The following is a 23,077-nucleotide window of genomic DNA, read 5'->3' as shown; positions in this document are numbered from 1 at the left end:
CACAGTTTGTTCAAAAAATCAACGTTGTGCTTTAAAATCCTTGTTGTATGAACTTTACTTGAAATAGATTATTCTTATTACAAAAGGGGGATATTTTCTGTCTCCTTTTAATTAATATTTGGTCAGTTGAATGAAAATGTAACTGATTCTAGATTTGTTTTCCTTTTTTCCCTCTTCACTAGATTTTGGAATTCAGTACACACTCCGGACCATTCGGGGACACTGTGGCGCCATTCAAAGGTTCACCGACGTGTTATCCACGAAGAAGAAGAAAAAGATTATGACGACGAAGAAGACGCCAGGAGGGCGCCGGAATACGCCATTTTGTTGTTGGGACAGGACCATCGTCGAAGATCGTGAGTCATTACTAAAGGTACAAAAATTGTATAATTATTCAGTCTTTCAATGAAATTGCTGTTATTTCGACTTGTAGATGTAAATCATATGTTAAATTAATTAGTATTATAGTTTCAGGTTAGCGTGGAAGCTTGAAGCCGGAAACTTCGAGTTCGCCTTCGAGTTCCTTAGCACTTAAAGTTTAGCGTTGTGTGTTTGCTTAAGAAGTTGTCGACATATTCTTAATATTAATCACTCCAAAATAAAAAGAACTCGTGAATTGAATTATTTTGCGTTGTTATGTATTCATGGGGTTTTATTAATTCCCAGGTCTAGGGACTGTTAACGTCAATTTGTAATTCTTAACTCGCACATAGCAACTCGAGCTAGCTAGCGTTCGCGAGTCTCCGTCCAGCCAATTTCTCTTCCTGCTTCTGCTTCGTGGCTAATGTTAGCGAGCTAATAGTCATGTTTTAAAGGCAGTTCTTCGCCTAGTTAGATGTTAATGAATGTTACTTTTGAATATCCTGTAACGTTCAGCCACACCACATTATTGTCAAACGATTCGTAGTTTTATAAAGTCCATTTTAGGTAGATTGACATTAGCGTTTTCTTTTAAGGGCGGTGGAGGGCTGACTTGCTAGCAAACTTAGGATGTCTTGTAGTACCTGACCACGTAGCCTATGCGAGGGAGGGTGTGTGCGGTACGGGACGATATTTCAGATCTTAAGTTTCAAATATCCTGTCAGAGATGAACGTCAGATTTCGCAAAATAACTGGCTTGTTCTATTCAAACTCGACGAAATGTCTTCTTGCGGAAACAACAACCTGAAATTGTTGTTTACTCAGGAACAACAATGTTCTAACTTGTCATAACTCAAGGCCAAATCTGGACCATCGTTTTAGGGCACAGAAAACCAATTTGAATATTAACGATGTTAGGGAAAAACAGGGAGGCCTCGTTAACCTGAGCTCTTGTCACTTTGTGATCGTGCTGCCACCGAATGAATTAGTGACTGGGCTCCCATGGGAGTTCCGGGAAAACCAAAAGGGATATTTCTACTGAAAGAAAACCTAAATGATGATTGCAGGTTAAATCAGTCACCCAAAATCATTAAATTCAAAATGTATTTGTGTGTTCAGAGGCCATATGTGAACAAACCCATGGAACTGTACAACAGATTAAATTTATGTTTGTTAAGAGAGAAAAAACCTCTCCAGAGCGTAGTGTTAATCACCCATTATTAATCTTTGTACCATTATTATTTTATATTGTGAACTGTCAGCGCTCTATGTTCTGTTTAAAAAACAAGTTATCTGCTTTTTGGAATATTTTTCATAACTAATAATAATGATGGGGAGTCATGTGGTTCATTTTTGGTAGGATACATGCTGCCTAGTTAGAGGTTTGGGATTACATGTCAAGCTAAATGTGTTGCATTAAAAAAGCATACTCCTGTGTTGCTCCTGGTTTGTGAGTATCGTATTAGTCTTGGAGATATTATTAGAGCTAATTTACCATCTTTAACATTGGACTAATCATATTTAACCATTGCATTTGCTTGTCCTCAAATTTTCTGCATGGAATATTCCAATTATACTGGCGAAGTTATCATTTTTCAGTGTTTCAGTTAAATGCTAAACCCCAGCTATGTGTTGCAAGACCAGAACTGGGTGAATTTATTTTGAAATGATGTGCAATGGTATGCAAGAAAATCTTCAAGAGCCAGTATGTTGAAGCAGCTGCTCTTCATTTTCAGAACCTGATCTACAGTGTAATTTTACATGTTCAGACCTCAAAAGTCTTTTTCAAATAAAGCAAGGAAAACGTGTGATTTAAATTGGCATTCAGTAGCTATAAGCAGCCGAAAACAGACTTTAAATGCCACAAATTCTGAGTGAGAACTACAGAAATCCTCGGATTAATGGTTGTTAATGGTTGTACAGAATGTTACAGAATTGTACTTTTGTTGTTACTTGTATTTGGTCTTGGCTATTTTACAGACATCAATAGCAGAAAGTACTTACACCTGTCAAAGATTGTATTTTGGTATTCAGTCAGAATTATAATATCTGTTTTTTGTCATTTGCTATTTTAGTGGGTACAGCATCAGTCCTGTAAAAAAATACAGGTACTTTCAGCCAAATGTATTCTACTCTGCTCTTATTAGAATAGGATGACATTTTTGTTTGAGCTAGTTGCCATTTTTGGTTTTGAAACCAAGTGTCAGAACAGCCATTCATATTTCTCCTTACTGAGTAGTTGATTTATAACGTTCAAAGTGTGATTTAACATTCACACTGAAATTTTCACGCTTCTTTCACAAATACAGTAAACGATCACATTTGACTCGTGTTATTTCAGTCTGTCCATTATAATGTTTCCTGATCAGCCAAAACATCCCAATTCGAAAAAGAAGTGTTTTAAACCAAAAATCAATTGTTTAAACTGCTAGTTATTTTCTGCAATAAAAAAATAGGATATAGTGGTCTCATAGTAACTGGTGTGAAATGTCAACAACAGGGGAGGGTGACATTTAAAAGAAACTTGTAACTATTAAAAAAAAAAAGGTAAATGGCAGCTATTGGCTTTAAATGACAAGAAATTGCTTTTTTTGTTAACTGGATAACTTTCATGGTTGGATAAAAAATATTTTTGGAAGGAGTTCACACACAAAGCAGAGCTATCAATTTCTTCAGACAATGGATGCAATTGTTCAGAAGCCAATACTGCCAGGAGACATGTTTCTAAGTTACTTAACAGTTACTGGAATGATGCGTTCTGTTTTTCCCTTATCTCTACTACACTCCGAACCCACACTTTTAACAAATAGCTCAGCAGGGCAAGCTTAGGCATGGTCTCGAGTAAAACCTCAAGTACAAACAGGTTGTAGGCTGAGGAAGACATAGCTGAAAAATGTATACTGTTTATACCTGTTTATTTTCCCATTTTACAGTCATGAGCATGGCATGACTTAATGCAAATTCTCACCCCAGTTTTTTTTTTAAAAGTTGTGACATTCAGAGGTTTTCTGGGTCCAAAATTGTTAGTTATCCTTATGTCCAAACAAAATAAGGAAATGGATCACAGAATTTATTTCCGTCTGTCCATTACATTTAGCTTGTGGATTTAGCTCAAACTGCTTGTTGATTCACACAACAATAAAGTACAGATGTTTTGCACTTTGCTTTTGGGGGATTTCTATCTTTTTTCCCATGGTTATACTTGGACTTGGGTTCATTTGGCCCTTTCCACCTTCACACTTGCATGTAATTCTGTACTTCCTCCGGAAGGTGGCGGTAACATCTGTAGATTATTTGCAATTTCTAAGCAAAAAAAAATACAGCAGAAACAATGCACATTGTAAAAGGTGGGATCTTTTTAAATAAAGAAAAATGAGGTGCAGTACCAACTCTACAGACATGTAAGATAAGAAAAGTTTTGTAGTGTTGCATTTTTTTGTCTTTAACAGTAGAGAAGTTATTTCAAGGGTAGGTATTGAGACCTGTTTTAACACATTGATACCTGCTAAAATAAACCATATACTCTTTCCACTGGTGTACTCTTTCATCTACCGTAGTACTTGTTTTCATAGACTTGATTGGATTTTCTTTTTTTCAATCTGTTCTTCAGGTGAAACAAGATGGGTGCCTTCGCCAGTATATTCAAAGGCTTGTTCAGCAAGAAAGAAATGAGGATCCTGATGGTCGGGTTGGATGCTGCTGGGAAGACCACCATTCTCTACAAACTCAAATTAGGAGAAATTGTTACCACCATCCCTACTATTGGTAAGTCCCGCCTCTTCATTTTCTCGGCAATTTATTTGCATGACTGTCACTTCATACGCCATACTGCTTTGTTGCGTTTTGCAGCAGTATTTAGAGCTGCTCTGGATATCAACATACAGCTATGATGTCCTCTTCGTCCTCATGTGCCACCTCAAATTAGTCTTTTTTCTTTAATCTGCAGGTTTTAATGTTGAAACTGTAGAATACAAGAACATTAGTTTTACAGTGTGGGATGTTGGCGGTCAGGACAAAATCAGGCCACTCTGGAGGCATTATTTCCAAAATACACAAGGTGAGTCTAATTTTTCTGTGTTTATTTTCCCTCCACGTTAGCACAAATTTTCCCAGTACTTATAAAAATCACCCCTTTTTCCATTTTCAGGTCTGATCTTCGTAGTTGACAGTAACGACAGGGAGCGAGCCTCTGAGGCAAAGGATGAGCTGATGCGGATGTTGGCTGAAGATGAGCTGCGGGATGCTGTGCTGCTTGTTTTTGCCAACAAACAGGTAGGTTTTTGCCTTTGGTTTATGGGAGACCAGTGTTTGATAGGAAGGGGGAATGGACACTGATTTAATTTGCACGGACAAAGATTAGAGTTAGTTTAGACAGAGTAATTGAAGAAAGTAAAAGCAACACTTAATTGAGTGGACAGGCTCACACCCAGTCTGTCTTTATAGGCATGTACACATTTTAATTATAATACCGTTATTAAAGATTTGCTAAACTTGCATAATTAGAATATTAACACACATTGTGGTTCTTTTTTTCAACTGACGATCTGTAGGGCCTGTGTGAAACATAACAATGAATGTGATTTGCTTTTCTATGTCTCTAGGACCTTCCCAACGCAATGAACGCAGCTGAAGTCACAGACAAGATGGGCCTGCACACCCTTCGTAATCGGAATTGGTACATCCAGGCCACCTGCGCCACGAGCGGCGACGGTCTGTACGAGGGGCTCGACTGGCTGTCGAACCAGCTAAAGGGGACAAAGTGATCCGTCACGCCACCTCCTGTCTGTCATCTCGTTCTGCAGCGTGACAGGAGACTGCACTGGTCCTGGTCTGATTTCTTCTTTATTCTCTTTCATCCGACGTGTCGGACCTTCGACCAGTGCTCCCCTGCATCTGTACTGTGCGACTGTGTTTGGATGAGTATTTTTTGGGTGTATCCAGTGTGTGTGTGTGTTTGAGCTGAGTGGGAGCGTCCATACTGTGCCTTGAACACAGTTTAACTCTTGAGCACCTCATCCCTCCAGGGCGACATGGGATGTTTGAACCCTTTGTTGTCTGTAAAGAATGTTTGGGGAGGAAAAAAAACTAACTTAATTTTTACATCTGCTAATCACATTAAAGCCTTTTGATAACCATTTATGCACCCTGAGAAAGCACACAACAGTGTAACTCATGTCATGTTTGATAGAATAAATAAAAACCTGACATCCTGGACCAGTTCATTCTTCTGAAATCTTTGGATTGGAGTTGGACTCCTTCAGATAACACTGGAAACATATGGAATCTCTTAATTTTGTGTCCAGACCACCTGCTTAATCATTAAGTCTGTACGCTGTAAGTCCTGTTAGTTTTCAGTGTATTTTCATTTTACCAACAGCTGGAATTTGAACAATTTCTTGTATTCAGTTCCACCTCTGGAAGTTGCATCTCAAGGCTATGACCAATGACTTTTTTTTTGTTTTGTTTTTTTGTTCTTTCCTGGAGCCTTGTGTTTTACGCACACAGTTGAAAGATCTGTCATGAGCAGGTCTAGAAAAGGCAATAAATATTATGTTTAAATTTTGTGGAGGTGTGTCGGGCGTGTGTAGCTGGTGGATGTGTGTATCCTCAGGGTTTTGTGTGGGTTTCAGATACATTCAGTCCACTGGAATGGTGAGGCCTTTTTAGGAGTCGCTCCCACTTTGGCTTTTACTAATACAGTAGTCTTATTTTCTCTGGTATATAGTGTTTTTGGTTAGGGTCTGTTTTCTTTTCTCCCATGTTACTGTTTACGCATGATCTGGTTCACTGAAGCATGGGCTTGGGTGCTAGTTGTGCAGTTAGCTTGAGTGACATGCTCTGGGGACCAATGATTTGGATTCGAAATGTTTCTATTGTTTATTCTATTTTGGTCAGTTTGGATTTGCTAGCAGCGTGTGAGGTCTTCGCTTATCGTTTCCTAGAAGATGGACACACTCTTAAACAGATCATCAGGGCTGTTATAAACGGTACAGTTTAAATAGGAGCTCTTTGGCCAATGGTATGAATTGGCACTGTAAATGCTTCCTCAGTGCTTCTGCTTTAAGGTGTTTTTCCTGCGTGTAGCCGTCTCAGCTTCCCTGAAACAAGACTGTGAAAAAATGTTCGTTATCTACCCTTAGAGAAGATCCAACGGATAACACCCAACGCTCTGCACCAGTAAACGGTTGAAGTGTGCAAAAAAAAAAAGTTTAAAAAAAGTTCACCTATGAACTGCACAGTTCACACAGCTATGTGTCTCAAAGGTTCCTGCACCAGTCAACTGTGTGTGCACCTCTAACTGCAGATATGCTCTTTAGTCAAATGTCACACTGACCCCAAGGTAAATTTCTTTTTTTTTTTTCCTACAACTGGACATTTAGGTGTTTGTTTTTTAATTGAAGTCAGTAACTGATTCTTATTTTGGGCTTCTTTGTACTTCATGCTACTTCTTTTTTCTAAACATCTTTGGAGTTCAGACATGAGCTGGTGTACCACAAGAAATACAAATGTGTATAGCCTGTATGAAAATATATTTTAACTCTAAATCATCCACACACACTTGTTCAGATGTGAAGCTTTAATTTTCAAGGTTGTGTCTGTACAAATGACAAGGTATGAACATATGTATTTCTTAATTATCTTTTCTGCTTTTTTTTTTTTAAAAAATCGTAACATCTGATAAATGCACTATAATAAAGAGATCTCTATTGTACATCTTGCTTTGTAATTGAATGGTGTAAGAGTTCTTGTCAAGTTCTTATCACAAATTCAGTGGTCTATGCAGAATCACGAGGTCAGCAACTGAACTGTTTTACCGGATCTGTTCAGACACCTGCCCAAACAAGGAACAGCTGTCGGTGTAGAAAAGCAGGAAAATCCAGTGCTACTCAGGTTACATATGCAGATCCTTTGTTCTGTTTTCTTTTCAGGGATGTTTCATGTTACAGGCTGAAGTTTTTCCTGTATCTCCAGTAGGTCCATCCTGCAGTTTAAAAAAATAAAATACCGCGACAGCTGTGCGTAAAAAATGCAGTTTCCATGTTTGACCACTGTGAGGCAGCAAAGGCTCACGAATCGGCACACACGTCAGATACCCACCACTTTATTAGGCACACCTGTCCAACTGCTCGTCAACGCAAATTTTCTAATCAGCTGATGGGTGATGGCGCGTTATCCTGCTGGAAGTAGCCTTGTCATAAAGCTGGAATCATCTCAACTTGATTTTTGAAACGTGACAAGGAAATAGTCTCCACAGTGTGATGATGTCATGTCAATATGGACCAAACTCTGAGGGATGTCTCCAGGGCCTTGTTGAATCCATGCCATGAAGGTTTAAGGTAGTTCTGAAGGCAAGAGGGGGTCCCACACGGAACTAGCAAGGTGAACCCAATAAAGTGGCCGGTGAGTGTACACTCCTATGTCTATGAATGCCAAAAAAAAAAAAAAATCCTTCAAAATAAAACGAGTTTGTTCACACTGACAATTCAGGTTGTATATTTTGTGCAAAAGCTTCTATCGTTTGAATTATTATGAACACACTTATTATGTTCATTGTCCAGTTAATTAACATTCGCTGCATATTAGTTTTATTTCCTGACAATGTCAATTTTCAGATTTCTGCTATGACTGGGATGACATAGATTTCTTTATTACAGTTACTCGTCAGAACATTACTTAAAAGAATGAAAACATGACAACTGATCAAATATAGAAACATCCATTATCTAGTTAATGTATTGGATTTCCTGATTTGACAGCAGGAAATCTTGATTTTGCATTTTCCTGATTTTACCTGTGCTCTTAATTTGAAATTTAGAGAATAGGTATAATGCGGAGCCGAGCACATTCACTTCCTGCATTTAATTTCAAAATAAAATCAATTACGCTGGACCATGTTATTACACAGAATTTCGTGAAAATCAAATCAAATCAACTATTAATCCCTGTATGGAAAATTATTTGTACACTCTAGTATATTAGCTGTTTGTCACACATATATATACATATGTGTACAGGCCTGTGACACACACACACGCACATGCACACATATTATGCATGCGGTTCTTTGTGTTTTCTTTTAGTGTCTGTGTGTCTGAGAAGACGGTAATTTCCTCTGTGCTGTATTTCGTGCATATATGGTACTTTTGACAATAAAGTTGACTATGACTACGAAAATAGGGGCCTGAAAGCATGCAGATGATATAAAGCGGCGGGCAGCTCCTTCATGGTGCAGCCGCAATGAACAACTTGTAAAAGGGATGGTGCCTTGCTCAAGGACACTTTGGCAGTGCTCAGGAGGTGAACTGGAACCCCTCCAATGCCAGTTCAGTCTCAAATTATTTTCTTGGCCCACATGGATCTTGAACAGACCATCCTCCTGTCCCCAGCCCAAGACCCAGTGGACTGAGCTACTAACTCCGTTTTTAAAAATTGGTATTACAGTATTGATTGGATTTATAATTTTATTGTTACTGTAAAATTTATCATGCAGTTTGGCAAAATGATTTAGATATTTTCTTTAAATAAAGATAGAGACGTCTCCTCGGATTGACGTGGTAACTTCATTCAAATCAGGGGAGAATTTTGGGTCAAAATGAAGATGTTAAGATAAACTAATAATCCTTGCAGGTATCAAACACACCCTGACACTATCATTAGAGTAATAACAAGTAACACACACACACACACACACACACACACACACACACACACACAGTCAGTACAGTATCTGGGTTATTGTTATGTTTGTCCCGAGGGACAGAGATGACCAGATGGTGACGCAAGATGCTGGTCTTTTCCTGTCAGTCGAACAGCTTCCGGACCGCTCTTCATCCTCCTCTTCTCGTCTTTCTAGATCTCAAGTGGCAAATTCTGCATAGGAGGGTTACCTTGGAAACACCACCTTATGTTTTTATGAAGAGACAATGAGCAGACATGAACTGTGATACAGGGGCAGAGTGCAGGAGGACGTGGGTGTCATGCTGCTTTTAGTTCAGTCTTCACCAGACAGTAGATACAGACTGTCACATTTAAACAATTTCAATAATTTGTACACTTATTAATTCATTTTTATCATAAGATTTCACATTATAAAAAAATACACATGAGAAAAAAAAAGCTATTTAAGATTGAATCAGTGATAATTTTGAATAATGATCCCTGAAGTCAGCGGTGTCAAAGTTTTCCAGCAGAACAATCCCTATAGCTTACTTGGTAGAAATTGCATTTGCATTCATAATTTAGTGTCATCTATACTTTGCTTCTTCCTCCACTGATGAGGTCCAACCCAGGGGGGCGGATGCACTGCATCCTCATTTTCTACTGATCAGTATAGTATCAATGATTTATCTAGATATATTGGTAATTACCTTATAAGGCAACAAGGGATAAGGTACAGAGGAAGTAAGACATCATTCTGCATGTTGAGAAACAATAAACTGTAAATAAAGTTGGTGGAGCTCTTTGCCTCCATGCATGAACTTGTATTTGTGTAAATATTAATGCGTGGCTCTGTGTTTTAGTGCTAAGTGTGTGTGTGTAGGTGTGTGTGTGTGTGTGTGTGTGTGGTCACTCGAATTTCTTGGCCAGCAGAAGTCACAGAAGGTTCTCAGCAGTGTGCCTGTGGCTGGGCTGGTATTTTAAATCCCGTCCATCCACCCACACGCAACACGGGAGTTCAAGAGTGTTTGTAACATTCTATCACGACAAGTTATTGCTACCCTTTCACATCGCTATGGAAACAGAGATTTGTCCGATTGATTGACGGCAGACTAATGGTGAGGCCAGAAACTATTATATTTGTTATTGCAGCTGAAACTTTAGGATAAAGGGAGATTTTATGAGCAAAGAATAAGATTGATCATTTAATATGAATAATAAGATAATCAATACAGTCGGTAATATATTGGTTTGTACATTAAATGTTGATGTCATTTTCTCTCAAATGTAACTGCCTCTCTAAAGGGACGGGCTCCTTTGAGCAAGGGAGTGTTAATGTGGGATTAGTTTAATAAAGGTATTGTAACTGTTTCATGAAAAATTGTGTTTACGGACCCAAGATGATTCACCAAATCAGTCGAGCATGACCAAACCTCATGTGTGGAGAATGATCACAAAACCTGCCCTACATACAGATGTACAGCCAGTTTTTAAATGGAGAAAGCTGGATAAGAAATGAATGATGCAATTTCTTCTTAATCCCTTGTGTATTTTTATTTTTTTATTTTACTGGAATGTTTTTAACTGAGGCCTAAACGTTTAAAAGGGGATGTCGTCCTTCAACAAGGCATGGACAAACTTAACAGAGACAAAACTCTGACTAACTTAATTGTGTGTGGAAGTCAATTCTCGTAATAGTTTTTCACATTATAACAGTGGTGATTATGGGCTTTTGCTGTTGTTTTTTTCTGTTCCTTTTCTTGCATACTGGTCTCTAGTAGAGAGAAATAATATATATTGACTTTAGGGATGTAAACACGCTTGTTGTGTGACACACAGCTAATTCTGTGGTGTCTGTTTTTCCATGCTTTCTTTTTCTTCCCAGGATACTTTGCTGCTTTCACTCAGCTACACTTTAACTCGTGCCATATTCTGATAGCTATCTGCTGAAAACAGATGCACCCTGGATACACAATGCATTCTGGGAAAGAGTTCTGTCTTCAATATTATGCTGATTTTTTAAAATTTATTTTAGGAACAATTCTTTAGAACAATTTATTTATTTAAACCTACAGTGAGTGAGAAAAGAGTAGAAGAGGGAAGCGTTGTGTAGCAGAATCAGCACCTTGGAGAGCGCCACATGTTTAAGTTCTGACCAGTGTACAAATATGATGAGAGTAGTGGATGGTTTGGAAGTCTAGATTGTTTTGGGTGTTTTTTTGTTTTTTTTTCTGGTCAGGCGGTGCAGCTTTTCTCTCATCATTCATATGCGAGCAGACGAGTACTGTCACATTCATTATAAGATGCTCTCAGCTTATTGCCTGCACCCTGTCTTTGTAGGAGCTCTCTACCTTTGGTACATGGCTGACACACCGAAGATTTCACACAATAGCTGGCTTCAGGCTTTGCAACTAATTCATCATTCTGTACAATCTGGCCTCCTAAATACGTCTGGCCGACTCCAGTAAATATTGTCCTCCATTGTTTCCAGTTGACAAAGGGGTGCAAACGCTTTGATGGCATTAACACCGCTGGATTTGTGAAAGGCTTAGAGTTTTTTGATTAAACATATAGATATTTAAGCCTGAACATGGCCTCTGGGCTGTTTTAGGATCCTATTTGGCTGCATTTCAAGCTCTGAAATGTTCAATGTCTGTGCATAATGCACTAAAGGTTACAATCAGACATAAGAAATTGTGTGCATTAGTGCGTGTGGAGCGTTTCCTGACCACGTGAAGGGAAGGTGGTCGTGTGATCGATGGGTTATGACAGATGCCTTTTCCCCTGTCCGTGAGAACACCTCCATCTCCTTTCTTGTCCAGGTTGCTATGTCTCCTTGCATCTAAGTCACTCCGTTATTGACACCCCCCCACCCCTCTAACGACCTCCGATGGCTAGTTTCCACTGAAGCGAGTGCAGATTTATGGCACTAAGGAATGTGCTGAAGGTTTTCTACGAGCTAATGCAGCTGAGATGAAGAGGAGGAGGAGGAGGAGGACAGCCAGGACGAACTGGGGGTCCTTCAGCTCATTAGAGGAGTTATTACAAAACCATTAAGTCCAAACTGAACCTAAAATACCTGATCATTTTTAGAATGAGCGGCGCTTCACTCTCAAACACGGTCAGCTGTAGAAACCTGTTCCAGAAAACAGCAAATGTCATTTTAATAGAAAACAGTGGGAGAGAGTGCTCATCAACTCGATCGAGTTACTTACTCAGCAAATTGCGTCTATGCATTGAGCAGCTTCCTGCTCCTGTAAAATATTGAAGGCCTGTGGGAAAACGTGCCATCAGCACTACATAATCTCCTGTATTGTTTTCTTGAACTACGTATGAGACGGCAGAAGGGCAATCTGTTTCAACAAATGATGCAGCTCTTAGCAATTATCTTGACATTACAATGTCCTTGGCATGAAATCTATTAGACCTGCTGCTGCAGTTTTGTTTGCTCCCTAGCAGAATGCAGGGAATATACAGGAGTTACACAACAGTGATATTTTAAGGAGTATTCAAATATAAAATTCCCTGTATTCATTCTTGGTGTTCTGCGTTAAAATCCTGCGTGTGACATGCAGGATTTTTTTTTAAATGTGAATTTGGAAGCCTCGCATTTGAAAACATTGATAGCTTTTTAAAAAAATATGCTTTGTTACCTTTGCGTTTTATATTCTTATGTTTAACACGGTTGAAAATATCGCATGAACTAAACATCTTTTCCAATAACAAAGACGGAAATATGGCTAATTAAAAGAAAAAAATCTTCTTTTGCCAACAGCGACTGAATTAATTCTGTGTCATCACACTTGTGCCATCGTAGAAAATATTCAGCAAGCAGCCTCTCATTTTTTTTAGCCAATTGAAGTGACTAATGTTGACAGAGGGCAGTTCATATCGGCTAATCAATGTTAATTCCATGAAAAACCGTAATGATGGACCGGACTTGGCCTTCGTGTCTCTGAGCTGGCGTCTCAGTATCATGTGTGAGATAAGACCCTCTGTTCTGTCTCGTCGCTCCGCAGTCATAAATGAACTCTGCTTCTGGAGCAATATAACAGTCCATTTACCATTTACAACCCTAGCTAGTGATAAATGGATACTCCTTTATTTTTTTCTTTTCTGTGATATAAATTGCAATACGACAAATCGGACATTTGCATCAGATGACTCTGTTTAGACGTGGGCTGCCAAAAACTAAATAAATAAGAATCTAATATCTATTATATCAGACAAACTTAATATCGAGCAGCAAAAAGTCGTATCACGACGTGACGTCGTATATCATACAACGTGACTGTAGCACATATAAAAATTGCATTCGGTAATGTTGCGTTGATATAAGTCGCAGCTTTAATTGTGGCATCCATCACGCAGCGGGATTACCTGAAGGCATCATGGGTTCAGATCTCTGAGATGATGCTTCTATGGATGTGTTAACAAGACATCGCTGAGCCGGGGGCTCCTTCAGCTGCGACCGAGGCTGAACGGACGAGTATGCCGGGGCCTAAGATAATACAAATAGTGGATTTTATTTGCAATAATGGGATTTTTGGGGTTACTAAATAGACATTTTAGTGCCAATATAAATGCAAATACATGTAAAGTCACTGTTTAACTCTCTGGAATATCCTTTAAAGCGGAATTTGTATTTCATTGGTCAGCATTTTAGGGCCATTGAGCGTATAAGCTGCTTATAACATCAGCTAGTGAACCAATCAGATCTCCGCGGGTAACTTTGAGCTTTACTAGGAAGTAAAATCTGACTAGGTGGAAACTGACTGATTGATTTAAATATGGATCATTTGCTGTTAATTGTAAAAAAAAAACCCTACTGAGCATCACCATCTTCAACATCTGCTCCAGTAGCACCAGAGCAATGGATTCGATCTCATTGCACGTCCTCTGAATTACTACTCAATAAAACAATACTCATGCCCGTGTGTCGGATTAGTTTAATGTTTAAAATTATGTCAGAATACACTTTGATATTCATGTACTTATTGATAATAAATCGAAAAAATCTTTTATGTTGCATGTGACTCGTGTGGTTCACGTGTTGTTGACCTACAAACATGCACGGCTTCCAGTAAGCTGAATTCTGGGATGCAATCTTGCATATCTTACTTTAATTCTGTTTATTATTATTTACGCTGCTGCACTTTTGCTTCTTCTTCTTCTTTTTAGCTCCAGGTGGAGAGACTCTAACTGACAATCCGATGCGTCCTCTCCTCCGGTCTGTTAGCAGGCTGGACATGATGGACAGGTCGGAGTGCTATCCAAGTCATGCGCAGCCTGACCATACATTATTCATCACTCTCATCATGGCCCCTCCATCCTCTTTTATCTCTTTATCTCCTGGCATTTCTCTCTGTCTCTCTCCTTCCCGCCCCACCCCCCCCTCTCTCTTCTAGTCTTAATTCATCAGGGCCCATTAGCGACTGAAGCTTCTCTCTGCTTGACAGCGATGCTCTGAGTCCCTCTCACCTGACAGGTTACGTGGTCGTCACTGTGAGTCCTTGATCTCACTCCATCCACCGGCTTCCTTCAGCTAATTATTTTCGTTCTTTTTTTGTCCTCTATCAAATACAGTATTGTGCATTATAGATTTCACTATTGATCGTGGTTCAAGGACATTCTTGCTCCTCCACTTCTAGTATGTACTGAACGGTGGTGGTCAGCAGCGCTAAAAAATAAATTATAAATTACGCTTGATGGGAAAAAAAAACCAAACAGGCATCTACAGGTCATAGCGATCCTGAAGTCACCCTCCTGTGGTGTCCTCATCTTCATTCCCACCTACCACCCCCACTGATCCTTTCAGAACCTCGCCTCAGGCCCCAACACAGCCTCATCATTCGCTGCTGTTGTCACCGAGGGGGGAGATATTTCAAGTATTCACTCTCTCCCTCTACTTGCATCACCAGGACCACCCTCCCCCCATCCCTCCAGTGCGACTAGTACAGTAGATGCTCCGAGCGCTGCTGCTCCACCCGCCTCCTGCTCGCTCGGCTGCTCCACACAGGACCACATCCCCTTTGGACTCCCCCCTTCCACCATCACCCCCCTGTATTATCATATCATGGGATGTGCCCTAGGCATGTAGCAATGCTTGCCTGTATCTTTAAAAGAGAGAGAGAGAGAGGGTAGGATGTGTGATGGCAAAGAAATAAGGCATGCATGCAGAAAGTGGGAGAGAGTCAGAGAAGAAGCGTGAATTTATTATGGGGAGAATTTGTGCCTCATTCCTAAGTGTGAGCTGAGCATCTCTCTACCGGCATGCACAGCACCCCCCACCCCCAGGTTCATTCTGCTGAAGAGTACGCCCCTCACTCTCTCTCTCTTTCACTCACACACACACACACACACACACACCACCACCACACACGTGCTCGCAGCCACACACGCGCAGTACTGTCAGGAGCGTCGCTGCTGGACCACAGCCATCTCGCAAAAAAGAGGTACCAGCGGAGGGAAGAGAAGAGAAAGCCGGAGCGAGCGCCAGACAAAGGAGAAAAGAGGACGGTAGAAGGAGAGGAGTGAGTGGGGACACCGGCACAAAAGGAAGGAGAGACCGAGCACTTTGAGAAGAAGAAGAAGGAGGAGAAGAAGAAGAAGAGGAGGCGAGGGACAAGAGGAGGGAGGAGGAGAGAAGGAAGAAGAAAAAAAAAAAGAGGAGGGGGGAAGAGGAAACGCGATCACTTTTCAGCTGCACCGGTCCGTGTCGCAGCATGGGCAATGCACCATCCCAAGGCATGTCAACTCTATCTCCATGCATACATGTGTAGCAGGTATCTGTTTGATTCTGCGTGTTGTGGTACCCAAACCAGTTGGCTGTCCTCCTGTCACACTCTGTGGGTGGGAGCGGGGGATGGACGGTGAGGTGGGATGGGGATGGGGGGGTGGGGCCGAGGGGTTTGTCGCTCGAGCAGAGCCATGCCTAAGGGAGTGTGGGCAGCAGACACCTGGGGGGGTGTCGGGTGGGGGGGGGGGGGGCACGCCTGTGTGGATGTTTGAATGCGAGGCTGAGGTGCTGGAAACACTAAGGGAGGGTGGAGGCAACATCCGCTGAGCAGAGAGATGGGAGGTGGCCGATGTAGAGCAAAAAGCACTATCAGTGGAGCAGGTGGTACTGGTGGGTGTGAGGCTGTCTCCAGAGAGGGTGTGTGTGTGTGTGTGTGTGTGTGTGTGTGTGTGTGTGAGAGTGAAAGAGGCAGTTGACTACAGAGAGTGATTTTTGGCGTTTGTGTTGCCGAGCACAAAGTGTCATTTTGTGTGTGTGTGTGTGTGTGTGTGTGTGTGTGTGTGTTTGGAGTGGTAGTCATGGCTCTTAACCACATGGGCGACCTCTTGGAAACGAAGCGTTCCAAAGGGTGTGTGACAAAAACAATATGAATTTTTTAAAATTATTTTATTTGATAAATACAACAAAGAATCGATTGATAACTGGTTGATAACCGGTTGATAACTGGTTGATAACTGGTTGATAAGGACACTGGGTAGCTTTGCTCTGACTGAATGGGGGATGGTATTGTACATGGATGATCGGGTGGGTTAACTCCCTTGTGATATTCTCTCTCTCTTTTCCCTTTGCTGCTTTATTTATTTATTTTGTAATCTCGCTATTTCCCTCCAACAGCCCCTTTGGTGAATTTCTAGTCGCTTGCTTTTGAAGCTTTGAACATGTTTGTGAAAATGACCTCTGAGGTCTCCGATTCCTCCTGAGGGGAAGGCGTCATCACCACTGAATGCATACATCTAGACACCCTATATATATATTTTTTAGCCCGTACCTGTGACACCTGTGTTTCATGCAGAATAAATGTGGAGACTGTTGATGCGAAAACAGCCCAGAGGACGTCGGTGTTGATGCAGGAAAAAGGATTGGAACACGAAAGCCACGTTTAAAACACTATGTGGAATATAAAAATACTACCAGGAGAGAGAGGTTAAGTATCCGCTGTCGAGATGCGGAGGAATAAAGAGAGGATGAAAAAAAAAAGAAAAAAAAAAAGGATCCAAATGCAAACTTTTCACGAGAAAAGGGGCAACACAGCACAGCTATCCACCCTCATCTCCAGCTCTTCATTCTCCCTCGCCTATTCTCCATCTGTTCTGCCTCCCTTCCTCATCCTTTGCTTGCCTTTCACCCAGGGACAGTTTGACAGCTAGCAGGGAGAAAGGGAGCACCAGGAGACAGAGGAGTATGAAAGACGGGGAGAGAATGAAGGGAAGTTTGAAAGAACAAAAGGCAAAAAAAGGGATGGCACCTAGAAGGACAGGTAAGAGGCGACCCCGAGGGTTTGTGGGCGCAGAGCAGCATAATTGTCTTTATCAGTGTTGAGTGTCTTAATGAGATGATTACTTTGTTGGTTCTACACGTTCAGCGATGGAATAATAAAACAGTTCTTTATACTGATTTGCTTTTGAGCTTCTAAGGTACGTTCAGTCCACAGCAGATCAGGTCTGTTGATGGTTTGCTGCTTTTTTTTTTGTTTTTGTTCTGCCAGATGACCTTTTCAAAGTTTTATTCCTCATTTCTCTGGGTTGATATTTTAACTTTCTTCTGAGATGCTTTTTTTTTTTTTTTACCTGTTTCTTTCATGATAAAGGAAATTACTTTGAGGTGCATATAAAGGTGGACACAAAGTGGTTAGAGGTCTGTGAAAGGTTAAGATTTTCTCCATTAATCACTATATAAAAAAATTAAAAGTCGTCAGTGTCTGTTTTAGCCGGATTGACGTGGATTATAAGTGAATATGGAGACATGGGTGGTTTTTATAAAAGCACAACAGTTCAGTTTCTCATCTTGTGTTGGAAGGAGAGTTTTCCTGGAGCGTCAAGGAATGCATTTGCTGCCAAATCAAGTTTCTAGTTTCAACTAGTGATCCAAATACCACTGCTAGAAACACTCCGCTGGTGAGTTTGTACTTTTCCATATCAGACTGTGTTTTGCCAAGTTGGCCGGTAGCAAAGTGCAACCGTTTACATCAAACAGTCACAGCATAACCGCCATCGTGCCAAATTGAATATCTTTATAAGCCCATTAGAGTTGCACCAGTTCTCACTGGTAGTCTAAACCATGAAGAATAGATTAAGCAGAGTTGAGCCTTAAGCCTGGCATTAGCCTGGCAGAGAAGCTAATGCTTATCGTAACGTTGCCATTGTGCAGAGACGGGAGATCCTGGTGGCTTTTATGACTCCATGTTGTACCTCCTATGTTCAGCTGAGGTTTACGTCAACACACATGTCAGACTATCTGCTGATCCTCTGTAGCGAGGCAAAGCCCCCAACTCGATCTGCAGGGACGAAGATGATGTTATCCTGCATGTAGAAAGGAGAGTTATATCGTATTAAGGGTGACTCCTGCCAAAAACGGAACATGGTGCAGGTGTGGGTGATGAGTATCTGATGAGGAATGAGACGGCGACGCGGTCGTAAACTTTACTCGTCATTGATGCGGTCAAGATGATGTCATCTCGGCCACGGTAACATGTCCGCTCATTTATTATGTGAAATAATGGTTGTGTGTTGACTTTGCATCTCTTGTTCCAACATATTGTGGGTGCCGTATTTCAGCTTGACAATAAAAAATATTTACAGCACAACGCCGTGCTGATACGAGCTACACGGAGAAGAAAACCACATTTCTGATTGGACGGTAGAATCTGAAACCAGCTGAGCTGGACTCATCTGTTTACCTTGAATCCAGAATACAGTAAAGGAAACAATAGACATGCTGACTATGCCGGATTTCATATTTATGCGCCTGTCAAATATTTACCTAGCATGCAAGGAAACTAGCTCATCTGAACCACCTTTCCACCCCCTTCCTTTGTCGAGGTCTGTTTAAGTATCGATCGGACCTCAAGTAATAAGAGCTTTTCTCTGCTACCAAATAAACAGCTCATCTAAGCTTTTAAGCCTCGGAACCATGCAGACATGTGTTGATGGCCGTGTAGTTTGTGGAGTCATTGTTTTGTACTCACGCACCTGCTCATTCCCTAGGTCTGTGCCACACAAAGCCCAGACGAATGCCGCCTCGTGATTGGCCGGTGATGATGCAATGCTGTAACAGCAGAGGGGTTTGTTTTTGAGGCATTTCTGAAGTAATTGACCCTGCTGGGAATAACATTACCAGAGTTTGTACTGATGTTAAAGTAAATCCGTTAAAACAAAATGTTGCATTGATATACTGACTCTGCACATTAAAAGAGTATGACCTCTCATGCATAAAAGAGGCTGAGAGCAGAACGATGGTGCGATGAGGAAAGGCCAGACTCCATTCCCAAAATTCAGCAAGCTGGTCCTTCTGTCGGCGTTTGCTCCGTGCAGCATCCTTGTCACAGCAAGCTGTAAATGCACCAGGGCATGAGTTCACATATGTGCACCCACATGCATGTGTACAAATATGTATTTTGCATTCGTGTGCAGAAGGTAGACGTGACACGCATGCAATATTTTAGCATCTCAGGGGTAAATTAATTGAGGGATGATTCAGGAGATCATAACTGGGTTTTGACTAAAACGACCGCTGCAGATCTGAGGCCGAGTCTTCGCATCTCATTGAAGAGTCTTAGCACTTTTCTGCCTTTTAACCTTAGGAGGGAATCCTTAATGCGAGTCAAAAAAATCAAAAGTCTTCATGAATGGTTTGCGCTTTCACATCGTGACCAACGCGATGAGGCACTTGGGTGTCTCAGCTGCAGTGTTAAGCTCACACTAGTTAGCTGTCAAAGTCATTAAAGATTCAAGATTACGCGCGTTTATCAAAGGACCTTGTTTTCGTTGCATTTTTATAAGCGGGGAAGAGTTTGACAACCGTACATAATGACGAAAGGAGGAATGCAAGCAATTCCTGTAAATGTAAAGGTATTTTTTTTAGCAGAAAGAAAACTTGTGGTTTCAGCTAACTTTGACCTTTTAAAGAGAAAATTGAAAAGACAGATATTGAGCAGCTGCTGGTGTAAGGAAGTCCTCTGACCTTTGAAAGCTCACCGGCCACCTGCTCAATATTTCTGTTGTGTTTCCCACTTATGTACAATAAAATCGAGGCAAAAATATTATTATTTACTGGAGTATTTTGGCATTACTTCATATTTCAATGCTGTTTATTTATTTTTTTTGTTCCTTTAATGTGAGCAGTACTGTGGTGAATTTTATTGGTCATGTTGTGACCAATCAATGTTTGTTTGACTGTTCCTTTGTTATCGTACAATTCACAAATGTACCTACTGGGAGTTCTACGCCTCACAAATCTCACTGTGGCTTGTTTCACAATTTTGAGCCACAGATCAGTTTTCAAGTTGGTGGAACGAGATTAAATTATCCACTCATACATTTTCTGTAACTGCTTATAGTAGGGTCACGGTGATGATGGGCGGGAAGTGGGGTACAACCTCTATCTCGTCTCGTCTGGTGCATAACTGGTGCACATAAAAGACAAACAATCACACACTTATCGATCAATTATCGATCATTTTAACTAAAATGCATGTTTTGAGGTGGGAGGAGGTTCAAGAACCCCGAGAGAAGCCATGCGGGCACGGTTTCTTTCTTGCTACCACTTTCAAATTTTTGTAATATAAAATATGCAATCGTCCAGCTGTTATCCCTTACAATCAGGTACAATATCCCCCTTCCAGCCAGGGAAAACTGTGTGTTTGTCCAAAACTCTAGTTAAATGTCACAATTTATAGAAAGGCCTTTTTTTTAGAAAAACAGCTGACATGGCTACAACTGCTTAGCCAGATTTCCTAAAAAGGGCAAAAAAAACCCCCCCAAACCATAAAATGCCTCCATAGCAGCTTGTATAATGGGATCCTGTAGCGATTGCTCTCTGGGTCCAGGACGCCATTATTTACTTCATTATCCTCTAGCTTGTCCCTCCTCATGCCGCTCTGGTCCGCGGTGGTCTGTCGGAAAAGGTCTTGCTTGCCCTCCTGCGCTCTTTAAAAAGCGCCGGCCTGCGAGTCATAAAAACAACTTGTCGTGTATTAAGGTCTTCTGCAGTGAGACATAACAAAATGGGCCCTAAATCAAAAGTAGCTTTCCGTCGGCTTCTTTAAAGACCCGGAGGGTCCAGAACTACTTTATGCTGCAGCAGGAGAAAGAAGGGGAGGAGGGGGAATGAAGCCACCTCCGTCTGTGCCGCTGGACGTAATGACAAAACGGCAAAGTCGTGTGAGGAAGAAGGAATCTCAGCATGCAAAATTGAATTTTCACATTTGGTGGCTATTTGACAGTTAATTAGTTGCTTAAATTGTACCCTAACACAAACTGCACAACTTCATTATGGTGTTTAAAGTCGCCAGCATTTCTTCTTTTCTTTTCTTTTTTTTTTTTTTGCCTTAGTGACAGTTCGCTGATCGGTGGCTGAAAATGTGGGAGATAATGAGGTAAATATTCCAGATTTTGGAAGTCAAAAAGGGTGTTGTTTGGCTTCAGAGCTATCTCTTTTTAATGGCCATTAATGGCTTTATGCCCTTTTAAAAAAACATGCCAGTTATTCTCCGCCAGTTAAATAGGAAATAAGGAAAGACGAGGCAGACTGAATGAAACAATTATAGTCATATGAAATGTATTGGGAAAAGATTATTTTCTTCGTTGGAGGCGGCCGGATGTTAGACAGCTTGCATGTGATTGGCTGTAAATTTGAACACGGAAATGATCCTACTTATAAGTGTATTATATTTTAAAGTTGTTCCTCTATTTTTGCCGATTAAAAAAAATCTGATCATATGTTTTTGTTAACAATAATTTATAACATTTAAGGTTTTTCATTTTGAAATAAAAAACAAAACAAAACAAAAAAACAACCCCCACCTAACTCCACTGACAAGCTTTGTCGTAGCAGGAAGCGACTTCCTCCATGCATCCCCCCCCCCCACCACCACCCGCCTTCTAGCACAACTTGTGCACCTCTAGAACTAATTGGTGTCTCTTTTGGAACAAGGAGATCTTGCATCCATTCAGGTCTCACCTGGTGTTTTGTCACCTGAAATAGAAGCGTGCATGCACTTAATTTCCAGTAGAATTGGGGCACAATGTCAGACTCTAATGCATCTGCTTCCTCTCTGCGTGTGACAGCGGTGGTCTAAACATAGGAGTTGCGGCTCATATTGCACCCCCCCCCAACCCACCCCCCACAAGGTTGTGTTTTGTCGCATGGACATGTTGTTGTGGTTATTATTAAACATTTAAAGGTGAATGCTTGAAATGGGCTTCCGGGAGAATGTTGGGATGAATCAATTATGAACGTGTCGGAGTGTAAGCTGGAATTTCATATTTCATATCGGGGTGGGGGGGGGGGGAGAAGTCAGATGTAGCTTAGTTTACTGAAGATTTGTTTTCAGCATTCAGTTTTTTAGCAAAGCATCTAGAGCTGAGAAGCAGCTCAAGATATAAGATAATAATCTTCTTTGTTCTCACTCAGACCTCCTACGTTCTCCCATGACTTCTGATTTTTATTCCCAAGATGCTCTGGCAGGAATACAAAACAGGCTCTGATTTTGGTCAGATTTGCCTCCTTCTGCTCCAGACTGCATCCAAATATTCTCATTGTGAGTTTGGTCTCAATGGACTTCTCCACCACCTCCCTCTTTGTCCTTCGTCTTTGCTCGACAACCTACGTTCAGGTCGGCTGATCAGACCCCTTAACAAGATAGCGTCACTCAGCAAAACCCGAGCATCAGTGTCTTCGCTGCTTCACGGCTCAGGCGCGATTTAGATTTCCATCTTCATTCTGTTCCAGTCGACATTCAAACTGCTCACCAGTCTTTGCCGCTTAAGTCGCTCTCAAATTTACTGCACCCACATCCTCTTGTACTCCGAGCTCCAGCTCACCACATGATTGTAAGTTTCTGCAGTAAGAAACATTATTCCCTGCTTTAACTTGGATCACTTCACCCCCCCCCCCCACCACTAGGAGTTACCCCTCTAACCAGGAAACCAATTCCCATGTTATCGCCCCCACTAATACACATGTAATGACTTGTAACCGTCTGGGAAGCAGATAGAGACTTGCCTTAACTGCTAGTCTTGCCAAGTCTTCAAAGCTGGATTT

At 41.1% G+C, this 23,077-nt stretch overlaps 1 protein-coding gene across 2 annotated transcripts; it reads left to right on the top strand.

The window, feature by feature from the left end:
• Nucleotides 1-227: 227 nt before the first annotated feature.
• Nucleotides 228-7,072, top strand: arf2a (ADP-ribosylation factor 2a). 2 transcript variants are annotated; one of them, XM_068336159.1, is made up of 5 exons: nucleotides 228-373; nucleotides 3,971-4,125; nucleotides 4,307-4,417; nucleotides 4,508-4,632; nucleotides 4,962-7,072. In XM_068336159.1, the coding sequence occupies exons 2-5, from the start codon at nucleotides 3,981-3,983 to the stop codon at nucleotides 5,121-5,123; spliced, it is 543 nt and encodes a 180-aa protein (XP_068192260.1). In that variant the 5' UTR covers nucleotides 228-373; nucleotides 3,971-3,980; the 3' UTR covers nucleotides 5,124-7,072. The 2 variants fall into 2 exon arrangements, with proteins under 2 accessions (XP_068192260.1, XP_068192262.1); XM_068336161.1 differs by having other exon boundaries at nucleotides 318-356.
• Nucleotides 7,073-23,077: the final 16,005 nt, after the last annotated feature.

The sequence above is a fragment of the Antennarius striatus genome, chromosome 16, assembly GCF_040054535.1.
Source record: "Antennarius striatus isolate MH-2024 chromosome 16, ASM4005453v1, whole genome shotgun sequence".
NCBI classification, from domain to species: Eukaryota; Metazoa; Chordata; class Actinopteri; order Lophiiformes; family Antennariidae; genus Antennarius; species Antennarius striatus.
This window is presented reverse-complemented; position numbering and strand designations above follow the sequence as displayed.